This window comes from Ochotona princeps, chromosome 14 (assembly GCF_030435755.1).
Source record: "Ochotona princeps isolate mOchPri1 chromosome 14, mOchPri1.hap1, whole genome shotgun sequence".
Classification (NCBI taxonomy): Eukaryota; Metazoa; Chordata; class Mammalia; order Lagomorpha; family Ochotonidae; genus Ochotona; species Ochotona princeps.
Window position 1 is genome coordinate 30176150 of NC_080845.1, and position 12143 is coordinate 30188292.

The 12143-nt window shown below is 39.9% G+C and overlaps 1 protein-coding gene across 4 annotated transcripts in view; it reads right to left on the reverse strand.

Annotated features, from left to right (window-relative positions):
* Positions 1-1490: 1490 nt before the first annotated feature.
* Positions 1491-12143, reverse strand: part of ZCCHC7 (zinc finger CCHC-type containing 7) — a 222629-nt gene continuing 211976 nt past the window's right edge. For all 4 annotated transcript variants that reach the window (XM_058672248.1, XM_058672246.1, XM_004581188.4 and 1 more), the window contains exons 7-9: positions 10312-10407; positions 5479-5596; positions 1491-2132 (exon numbers count right to left, since the gene is read on the reverse strand). In XM_058672248.1, coding sequence (XP_058528231.1) covers positions 1708-2132; positions 5479-5596; positions 10312-10407 — 639 coding nt within the window. In that variant the 3' untranslated portion in view covers positions 1491-1707. The remainder of the gene's footprint in view (positions 2133-5478; positions 5597-10311; positions 10408-12143) is intronic.

A 12143-nucleotide genomic window follows, 5' to 3' on the forward strand; every position in this document is an offset into this window, starting at 1 on the left:
ACGAAGACAAGCTATCTCAAGGCTCACCATAGCTGTTCTTTTCAGCACGGGTTATGCTTACCTTAGGGTCAAAACAACAGTGGTTGTTAGGAAGCCACACACCACCACACAGTAAACCTAGATCAGTTATAAAGTAACAGGGAGTGGGAATGTAGGCCTGTGGATTTGCAATTTACACTAGTGTTCATTTGGAAAGACAGAATTCTCCTCTTTCTTTCAATGGTAAGTTCTGATCCTACTGTGTAGACAGAAATATGGCCACTTTCCTAAGAGTCAAAATACAAATTTAAGAATCCTAGATTATTTTTAATGATTTACTTATATTTATTGGAAAGGCAGAGTTACAGAGAGAAGGAGAGACAGAAAGAGATCTTCCATCTGCCAAATTATCCTGCAAATGGTCACAACAGCCAGAGCCAGGCTGCCAGGAGCCAGGAGTCTTTTCTGGGTCAACCATGCAGGGTAGGGTTCCAAGGCATTGGGTCATCCTCTGCTGCTTTCCCAGACCTCCAACAGGGAGCTGGATCAGAAGTGGAGCAGCTGGGACTCGAAATGGCACCTATTAGGTGATGTTGGTGCCACAAGCGAAAGTTCAGCTTGCTACATCATCACACAGGTTCCAAGAATCCTAAATGAAATCTTCCTCTTTAACCGACTCTCATTTTATCTATCTTACTGGATAAAAAGGACACTTTGACTCTAGTTAATGGTGATTTTTTAACTTTAGTCACTTGTCCAATCTCTGCCACCTAAACTCTTACTGCTTTTCCACATTGTAAGACAAAAATTTATTTACTCATGCTAGACATTTTATTTTTGTTTCTTTAACATTAGGTTTTGACAAGTATAAAAGGTTCACAAATGAAAAAATTCTGTACAACTTTGTGGCAGTCAAGAAAAAGCTATGGAAACAAGAATAACTTTTAAGTTGGGTATTATTCAATTTTATATGAGTGATAGTTTTGAAAAGTGGCCATGAAAATGGTAAAAACATATCACTATGATTACGTTACAATTTACGAGGACTCTTTTTCACTGGTTTCAGGGAAGCTGTCTTGGGACACTCCTTACTGTTGCCATACTGTCCAACTTTCTGCCTCTTCAGGGCTCCAACGATACCTTCATCTTCACAGTCAGCCTGTGATGGTTTGTACAAAGCGAGATTCTGATAACAGCTTCACAAGCAAGAGCATTTTCAGCAAGTATCTAGTCCAAGGTTTAAAAAAAAGAAGTTATGTTGAAAAAACAAACTGCATTCTTCTTATTCTCTTTCTACAAAAATTTTAACACTCACTCTGTAGATGAACTATATGCAATGGGCATTTTTTTCAAAATATATTTAAAAATTTTTCTTGAAAATAAAAATTCTTAGTCTCCCTAGGATTCTGCATAAAAATGGCATATTGGAACAAAAGAAGTCTAAGTTTCTTTTTTTTTTTCTTTCTTCTTCTTTTTTTTTTCTTTTTTACTTAATAGGACATACAAATGAGTTTCAAACAGTTCATGGAAAATTTGCATTATTTTAAATGACACTTCCACAAACTTTTGGAAATCTTATAGAAAACAGAGATCTTCACGGTCGTTGTTTAGGAACTCTAGGTATAGTTGAAATTAAAAAAATAAAAAGTAAAATTCAAGTGTACTTAGTCAAAGTATTGCCAAATGCTATAGCTGTGAAAACTACACAAAGCCCAATCAAAAGCTATCTCATAGCTTAGATTTTTTTTTCCTTTGCTTAATAAGAAACAAATTATCACTGTCATCATCTTCTGTGCGTCTCTCCTTCTGCTTGCCCGGCCTGCCCTCTCTGGGAAACTTGTCTTCTCTTGGCTTGTGAAAGTGTGATGAACGGTGCAAAGATTTGTGAGACTTGTGGGTTTTAAAACCACCAACAGAAGAGTGGCTCTTTGGGCCCCTGGGAAAGTCCTCATCTGTTTCATGATATCTGTCAGTTTTTCTAGGCTTCTGCTGCTCTCTGGTCCTGTTCACTGGTTCCTTCTGGATTTCTTTACTTTCTCGAGGCCACCTGTTGCTTTTCCACTGGCTCTTCTTTGTATCCATCGGCTTATTGTTGGATGTTTCCATATGAGGTCTCTTGAATGGCCTTGGGAAATCCCCATTTTTCTGGAGTTCTGGAAAATATAAGAGTATTTTTGCATGTTTAATGTTTAGGCAGTACATACAGAGCTCCATATATTTGCAAGTAACTTAGCAGACAGGGAAGCTAGGCACTTAAACACGTGAACAGCTTAATATTCTAAAAATTAATCCACTTGGAACCCAGCACAGCAGCCTAGCATGCACCAGGATCCCATATGGGTGCTAGTTTGTGTCCCAGTGGCCCCACTACCCATCCAGCTCCCTGCTTATGGCCTGGGAAAGCAGTCGAGGACGGCCCAAAGCTTTGGGACCCTGTACCCACGTGGGAGACACCTTAGAAGAAACTCCTGGCTCTTGGCTTCAGATTGGCTCAACTCGGCTGTTGCGGCCACTTGGGGAGTGAATCATTGGATGGAAAAATCTTCCTTTCTGTCTCTCCTCCTCTCTGTATATCTGACTTTCCAATAAAAATAAATAAATAAATAAATTTTAAAAAGTAAATTGAAAAAAATTAAACCACTAGAGTTTTATATTTCTGATTGCTAAAAATGGAAAACATGCAGAAACCCAATACAGTTATTTATTGATTCTACGCAACACAGTTAAAATAATCTAAACAATGGAGATAGGACCAGAAAGGAGAGTAATCAGCTTTGTGAAGAAAAGTCATGTCTGACCGATTCTAGTTCCTAGAGTGATAAACTGAACCCTTGAAGATAAGGCGAAGTAGGATGTGTAAAATGACTCTCTGCTGGGCTGACATGACATTTCAATTACCCCCTAGAGATAAAGTCTGTCCACAGTACTTGCAGGTGGATGCCAAACTGCCCATGAGATAACTCTTTCAGAGTAGGGGATCACTGGCTGGTGTGTGTGCATGTGTTTATCTTGGAGGTTTTAGTGCCGCATCTAACGTTTATATTTGTCAGGACTAGACACGTTTACTAGGAGTATCTGGTGGTAGTCATTCTGATAAAGTACAGGTGGGAGCTGAGGTTATATGAGACATACAAAATAACACATCAACAGAACCCTGAAAGATTAAAGTAGCCAATAAAAACTTTTAGCATAGAATAAATACTGCAATAGCTCACAGAGAATTTCAAGGCGGATTTGTGCCACAGAGATGTCAATACAACAGAGAACAGAATTAAAAAAATGGTTCTCTGATGGTGCGAAGTGCTCACGATAGAAAACTTGGAAAAACTAAAACTCTGGATAATATTTCAGTTTTAGTTATCTCTGGATAACATTTCCATGTGTTTCCTTTTCAATCTCTTTTTAATTCACGTGCTTAGTTACACTCTTAGTGGATAATTTTTTTTAAAAGATTTTTTATTTATTTTATTACAAAGTCAGATATACAGAGAGGAGGAGAGACAGAGAGCAAGATCTTCCATCCGATGGTTCACTCCCCAAGTGAGCCGCAACGGGCCGGTGCGCGCCGATCCGATGCCAGGAACCAGGAACCTCTTCCGGGTCTCCCACACAGGTGCAGGGTCCCAAAGCTTTGGGCCGTCCTTGACTGCTTTCCCAGGCCACAAGCAGGGAGCTGGATGGGAAGTGGAGCTGCCGGGATTAGAACCGGCGCCCATATGGGATCCCAGTGTGTTCAAGGCGAGGACTTTAGCCGCTAGGCCACGCCGCTGGGCCCAGTACATAATTTTTGTATAACTGAAATAAATTCTGTATTAAATATAATGTGTAAGCTATGCAGGAGCTGAGAGAAGTAATTCCTCTATTTCTGTCACTATGAAAACGACTGGATCTCAGAGTTTAAAAAAGAACAACTGGGCCCAGCGGCGTGGGCTAGCGGCTAAAGTTCTCGCCTTGAACGCACTGGGATCCCATATGGGCGCCGGTTCTAATCCCGGCAGCTCCACTTCCCATCCAGCTCCCTGCTTGTGGCCTGGGAAAGCAGTTGAGGACGGCCCAAAGCTTTGGGACTCTGTACCTGCTTTGGAGACCCGGAAGAGGTTCCTGGTTCCCTGCATCGGATCGGCGCGCACCAGCCCGTTGCGGCTCACTTGAGGAGTGAACCATCGGATGGAAGATCTTCCTCTCTGTCTCTCCTCTTCTCTGTATATCCGGCTTTCCAATAATAATATAAAAAATCTTTAAAAAAAAATAAAAACGAACAACTTGGAAAATAAACTATTTGTCCTGAAGCAAGAAAGAAAGCCTGGAAAACCATCTTGAATTATATAGCGACAAAGAGTAAAGGTAGAAAGAGATATCTTTAAGAATGTTTATTTATTATGTTCACCTATAAGAGAGAGAGAGAGGCTGATTGTTCTTTCATCCACAGTTTACCCCCCAAAGCTTGTAACAGCAGCATCAGCCAGGCTGAAGCCAGGAGCCAGAAACCTCGTCTTTCAACTGGGTATCAGGAGCTCAAGCAGTTGAGCCACCACTTGCTACCTTGCAGGCTGTAAATCAACAAAAACTTGGATCACAAGTCAATTGGCTTTGAGCTGAGTTGCACTTTGTATTGGATGTGAGTGTTCCAAGGGAGGGCTGAACTTGCTGTGCCACATATTTTATCTAAATGATAAGATATAAACACGATGAGAAAAAATTGTGTAAGCAACAGTAAAACAAACCCCCAAGGTGACTGGAGGCTGGAGTTCTGCTTGCAATGGTGGCTTGTAAGAAAAGACTTTTTAAGGAAGCTCCAGGATCAGCTATCAGGGCAGAGTTTCTTTAGGGAGAAAAAAAAATCACTCGTTAAGAAAACATCAAGGGAGTCTTTAATAATTCTGCACACACTGATGGATGATAATATTTTCTGGACTTTTAAAAAAAGGGATATATTTATTTATTTAAAAGGCAGAAAAAAAGATAGGGAGAGGGAAAGGCAGAAGGAGAGAGAGCTATCTTCCAGCTACTGGTCCACTCCCGAGATGGCTGCAATGGCCAGGGCTGGTCTAGGTGAAGTCAGGAACCTGGTTTCCATTTGGGTCTCCCATGTAGGTCAGACCCAGGCACTTAAGCCATCCCATGTGCATCAGCAGGGAGCTGAATTGGAAGCAGAGCAGCCAGGACTCAAATCAGTGCTCAGGCTTGGGATGCCACAGTAATTTAGGTCACTGTGTCACAATGCCATCCCCTTTGTGTATTTTCTAAAATGATCACTATGTGATAAAAATGCTTCTTGTGAATAGATTACAAGATGGAATTTTTGATGTAGGTACTTGGTTTCTGGAGATCAAGAACATTTTAATAACTACTGTAAAAAACACTTTCAGTGACTATGACACTCTCCTCTCCCTTCCCCACTCTATATAGCAAAGATAATGAAACAAACAAAAAACAGAAAGTTCAGCAATTTAGGAACTACTATAAAAGTCAAAAGTGATAACAAGTCTAGTAACATACCTTTTACTTTTCTTTTTATTCTCTGTTCTCTCTCCCGAATTTCATATTTGTCATCATAATAGAAGATAAATGGAGATGTGGGAAACGTCTGGCTAAACATTCGTCTTTCTGTGCATTCCTAAAAATTGCATTTGAAATTATGAAGTCACCAGGCCATACTGTTTAGAAAGCCTTTCTGCAAGCTTCTAGATGATAGCTGGAGAGGCCCCTCCCACCGCCCCCCCTCCACAGAACCTCAAGCTGGGGCTACAAGACATGGTCCCCAAGAAGGTCACCCAGGCTACAACCCTCTTGTGCTGACGTACTATTCTTCCAAACCTGGGGTTTCCTGACTTCCTTTATAACTATAAAATCCTTATTTTCCTTTTTTCTCCTTTGTTTAAATTCCTATTATTTTCCATGATACAGTTTTGTAGGTATAGGGATTTCCCCCCCTTCCCTTCCTCCTCTTCATTTCTCCCTCCCGTCAGCCTCCCCCATATTATTACAGTAGTATAGTCCTTTAGTAAAAGTTACAAGTTTAACATTCTGGTATTTAAGTGTAGCTTGCCTTTGTAGGTATAGGCAATGGAAGAAAATCTAGTATTAAATCACCGAGATATATTTAACAGTTTCATCGGGATCCTCCTTTTATGCAAGAGTAGAGATGCGTATTGCAACATATGTTCACTTTCTGGTATCCCTTCCCAATTCTGAGTCATCAGAATCAAGGAGTGGGTTCTAAATGCACTTGCTTTGTACTTATGTTTGAGCATTTACTTTACTTAGCCTTAGACTATTGGTAGTTCTTTCCTTGTTTGCTTATTCTAGAAGCCTTTCATCAAATGCTTCTCTCGTCTCTTTTCATCCTCAACAGGTAGAGGGTTAATTCTTAGCCCTTTGCTCTAGACACAGGGAGCTTGCAAGCTTAGTTTAACTCAGGTTTCATAACTAACAACTGTAGGAATTCTAATGGCTGGAGCGGTGAGGGTTGTATCTTCGTGGGTGATTCTAAGACTTCTTTGGGAAGCCTCTGTTCTCCCCATGCAGGATGGGCTCAGAACTCTCATTTCCCTGGGACAGCTGCCCATTCTCATGATTCTGGCCTTCGTGTGGCAGTCATGTCCCATATCTACATCCCTTTGGCTTGAATCCCTCCACACACAGGCTTTATTCACTGGGATTTGTGACACAGATCCATTTAGCATCTCTGAAACACCCTTTTATTTCAAAGAGGCTTCTTTTTGAAACTTTCCCATTTCTGTTTTCTGCCATCTTTTTTTTTGTTTTTTAAAGATTTTATTATTATTGGAAAGCCGGATATACAGAGAGGAGGAGAGACACAGAGGAAGATCTTCCATCCGATGTCTCACTCTCCAAGTGAGCCGCAACGGGCTGGTGCGCGCCGATCCGAAGCCGGGAACCAGGAACCTCCTCCGGGTCTCCCACACGGGTGGCAGGGTCCCAAAGCATTGGGCCGTCCTCGACTGCCTTCCCAGGCCACAAGCAGAGGGCTGGATGGGAAGTGGAGCTGCCGGGATTAGAACCGGCGCCCATATGGGATCCCGGGGCTTTCAAGGCGAGGACCTTAGCCGCTAGGCCATACCGCCGGGCCCTGTTTTCTGCCATCTTGTAGAAAATTTATTTATAAATGTTGAGTATTTCTTAGCTAAGTGTTAAAAAGTAATTAAAACATCACATATTCTGTAAAAATATCTACAGGGTTTAGTTGAATCATTATTACTTCGGTTTTTGTTATATAATGGACTTAACAGCTATGTGACCAGGTTGGTAGTGAAACATGTTTTTAATTTTCAGTAAAAAATTGGGAATAATCCTAAATATCCACTTAAGTATAGAAAATAATGTATTTTTATAGAAAATACACTTTAACTGAAAACAATCTGCATTTACCATTTACATCAAATCATAACATTTTACTGTAACTTCTATTCTCTTCAACTCAAGAATCAGAGCATTACTGATAATAATGGAAGCCCTTCCTTTTGGGTTCTCTTTCCTCTCTTTCCATTGGAATTAACACTGATAAAGTTGGTGTCTGCCATTCTATTTTTATGCTCTTAAGCTATTAATGAATAGTCTAATAAACTCCAGTGTAAATTTCAAGTTGTCAGATTCTGCAAGAATGATGTCATTACATGAATATTTGGAATGGCTTTGAGTTATAATAACTTAATCGCTTCTCGCCCTTTTGGCTAAGATCAAGTGTGAGTTATAATAACTTTACAAGATAACTTATGTTGTATTTCTTTGGATTACGTTTCCGAAAAAAATTCTGGCAAAATTTATCTACAGAGGCACAACTGGTATGTTTCAAAGGGGATAATTTTGATCACTTATTCAACTTCTTTAATAGGACTGATTCATATAGATTTGTTTTTCTGTAATCAGTTTAGTTTATATTTTTCTAGAGAATTATTTCATTTGGATTTTCAGGTTTAACTTTGAACTTCATATTTTTTATAATTAAAATTACTGTATTTAAACTTATTTATACATTTCATTGATTATTCACTTTTGTTGTTCTTTGAGTAGATTTTTTTCTCTCTTTTCTTCTGAAAAGACTTTTCAAAGAATCAGCTTCTGGTTCTGTTGATGCTATTGCTTTGTTTCTTAACTCTACTATTTCTGTCCTACTATCTTTAGATTTAATTTATGTAGCTTTCTGAATTGCTTAAGTTTTTTTCAGGTCCTAGAGGGTGCAAAGCAAACCTATATGGTATCATAATAAAGGTAACAGTAGGTGGGGAAGCGATTTTAACTCTAGTAAGAATTCAAACTATAAAATAGTAGGATCACATTATGATCACACAAAGGTACTAGAGATCTTAATACACACAGCGAAAACCCACTTCAATAGATCCTTTTACTCTCCCAGTCCCCACCCACCCTCGCATGCACTCTCGGAGTAGTCTCTTTGTATAATGACTACCATTGCTCTTGTATTCCCAACCAGATCTATCTTAGATCATCTTTCTAAGATAAAGAAGCTATTCAGCAATAACATTTGTTGGATTTCTGAAACTGAAGAGCAGTCCTCAGACATCTTGAACCATCTGCACAAATCTATTTGGATCCTGTATGGTCTAGGCTGATGTGACTTCACAGAGCTATAAGGTACTACAAATGTTTCCCAAAGCTAAATGTAAATTATATTTTGATTATCCACATCACTGGTCCTCTCCATTAGCACAGACAATTGATAGTTGGCTATATACTTTATCTACTGTTCTGGATTAGCCACACCACTGATCTTCTTCATTAGTGTGAATAATCTAGAGTTCTTCATCTATGGCAATGATGAGGCTGCCAAATTTGTTTTATTGTAAATTAAAAATTATCTAAATCTAGATTTCAAGGATAAATTCCAAATGCTTTTAATATATTTCCTATCTACGTTAACAGGAGGGACTAGTAAGCAGTAACCATCCAATTCTAATTGTTTTTCTTTAATTGAACAAACATAAATGCTGAAATCATACCCCTTTGCTTTAAAGAGGTAAGCAAGCATAAATCATACTTCTATGTGATTTGCATGGCAGTGGGGCTGCTTATGTGAATATGTTCCCTAAAAGGCATTGGAATCATCTGCATGTTAGGAGCAAGGATGAATGCCTACAGTAGAAGCAGATCTGGAGATGATAATTTTTAAAAAGAAGTCTTTTCTAGTTAGGCTTTCAATGTGATATCCATGAAAGTAAAATAAGCGTACTGCAGGATCTCTCCACCTGTATCATCATTCTATGAATTTGATCACACTGGGAATGGCATCCAAATGGCAGCCCTGAGATAAACTGGGGTCCAGAGAGAACACATGGGTTGCTAAAGCCACACAGTGAAGTTGGTAGCAGTGCAAAGATTAAAACCAGGGCTGGGTGCCTTAACCTAGCTTTCGTACTCTACGCCCCAATATGGAAGATAAATTTCATTGAGGATGGACTCTCCCTGCAGTTTTTGTTCTCCTTGACCAGTGTAATGACTGGAATTCAAGAAGTGACCTATCACACTACCCAATCCAGCTGTTTTATCCCCATGCCTGTTGAGTGACTCTCAAGCCTCTGGATGCTCTCTGCTCCTACCATCAGGTCTGATGTGATAACAGTCTACCTTGGCTGTCAGAGGACTGGGAAGGCATATTCAAATAAGGATTTTCTCCTTCCTGGACCCTGTCTTTTCTCGTTTGAACACAAACTGCCCCAAGTAAATGGGGTCTAAGTCTATTCTTGCTGTATTCTTTCTCTGGGATGAGCTGCTGGTTTCATGCTGACTACACTATCTCATGCTCGTCTCAAAGTGAGAAGTTTCTCCTGCTTTTAACCTTGATGACTTAAACCTTGAACTTTTTTGCCCTTTTTACTTGGTTAGGAAATTTGGGCATTCATGGGGTAGATGGACAAGTCAATTAGGGACCACCTGTGCCTTTCCACTATTGAGTCGTAAAGGTTTGCATGTGAGTTAGGAAGACTGAATTGAACAGGGGGGCCAAAGAGGGTGAACTAAATGAGAGATCTAAAATCACGATGTGGCTATGTCAGATATAAATGCAAGAACACACGAGCATTATCACCATACTATTACTTATCTGATTAATTTTGTGAACAAGATTTGTTTTAGCCTAACTTGCTCATATGCATCTAAGATAGAAAAGTAAGCTCTGATAAATTGTCATTGTGGCAAGGAAGAAATAAACTAGTTGAAATTACACTGTCACTCCTCAGAATGCTAATTTATATTAAAAACAAGTAAGCATGCAGAGTTAAATTCCTTTTGAGTTCATCCTTTAGCAACCACTACTTGCCAACAGAATGCATTAAGCGCAAAATTCAAACTTACGTGTCCATAATGGCCTTTTTGTGCACAGTTGTAACAATACACTAAGGCTGACTGTCCAGAAGGAGTCTTCGGCTTTCTGGGTGGTCCAGGTTTGATCTGCAATGTGAATATTTGTGAATATTTAATAAATGTTAGGAAAAAATTAAACTTTATTCTGTCCAAGAGAGTAAAGGATTTCTCAGAAACATTGCTTCTGAAGGGCTTTGTGTGCAGTGGCAGTGGACTAAGAATGGAAATCCCAGAGACAGTAACCTTTACAGGACCCAAAGGCCTGTGAAGAGGAGAGGGAAGAAAGGGTTAAATGATACAGAGACACAGGACAGCACAGTTAGAGAGCTCAGAGAGGAGTGTCAAGCAGGGTCATTTCATACCAAAAGTCAAATAGTAAGACCAAGAAACAACTGTTGAAAGTGACAATGGTTCAGGGTAAAAATAGACGTAGCATAAGAATTTTAGGATCAGTGCCAGAGTACAAAGAGTGGAAGGCAGCAGATCAAGATTTCATACAGAGTTGGAAAATTACAAAGATGAACAAAGAAATGATTCACAAACACACCACACTGGTGATCCCTTCAATGAGGAGCGAATAGAATGCACAAGATTAGGAGCTGCAACTTTCTTTTGTTTAAAGATTTACTTTATTTATTTGGACAGGAGAGTAACAGAAGGACAGAGAGAGATACATATATAGAAAGATCTTTCATCAGCTGATTCATTCCCAAATGGCTGAAATGGCTGGGACTAGGCCAGGCCAAACCAGGAGCTCAGAACTCCACCTGGCCTTCTGCTGTAGGTGGCAGGGACTCAGGCACTAAGGTGACTCAAACCAGTGCTCATATTGGATACCTGCCTCACAAGCAGTGGCTTAACCTGCTGTACCTCAATGGTTGGCCTGACAGCTTGCAATTTTATTTATTGAACATGGTGATACTTGGGTGTATGACATATAATTGATTTATTAAATTGTATGCACACAAACAAACAAACAAAAAAACATGGGGCAGGAGTTGTGGCACAATGGGTCTAGCCACTGCTTGGCATATCTACATCCCAAACTGAAGGTTGGTTAGTCCTGGCTCCACTGCTTCCAAATCTGGCTTCCTGCGAAAGAACCTGGGAAGGCAGTGGATGATGACCTGAAGACCACCCATGTGGGAGACCCAGATGGAATCCTGAGTTCTGCCTTCATCCTGGCCCAGGCACACTGCGGTGGGCATTTGGGGAAAGAGAACCAGTATATGGAAGAACTTTGCCTTTTGAACAAGCAAACAAACATATCTTTAAAAACAAAACAGTAGACAAAAGAGATGACAGAGTTATCCCCGAGCAGGCAGTAGCTTCAACAAGCAGAGAAAAACTTAATCCCTACTCCCACCACCTTAGTGTTGGAAGAAAAGATGAGCACAAACTTGGATAAGCTTATTTCTTAGGCTTCAACATTCTTATCTATTGAAAATGACCATGAACAAAATATGATTATATACAAAATAAAATTTATCACTTCAGCCATTATAATCCATTAGGATACAATGAAAAAGACAACTAACAAAGTCACACACTTTCTAGTTAAATGTAGTTCATAAATTAAGATAAACCAAAAGTCGTTAAATTGAGTTTTAACAAGTATGTACAGTGAGGCATGAATCACTCATCTGAGGTTCACAAATTCCTTTACGTAGTGGATTATAATGGAAAGGGTGGGGGGGGGGGGGCGCTGTTAAGGCATAGCATTTTAAGCCTCTATCTCCAACACCAGAATCTAACATGGGGAATCAAATGGCATCTCAGCTGCTCCGCTTCTGATTTGGCACCGTTAATGTACCTGGGAAAGT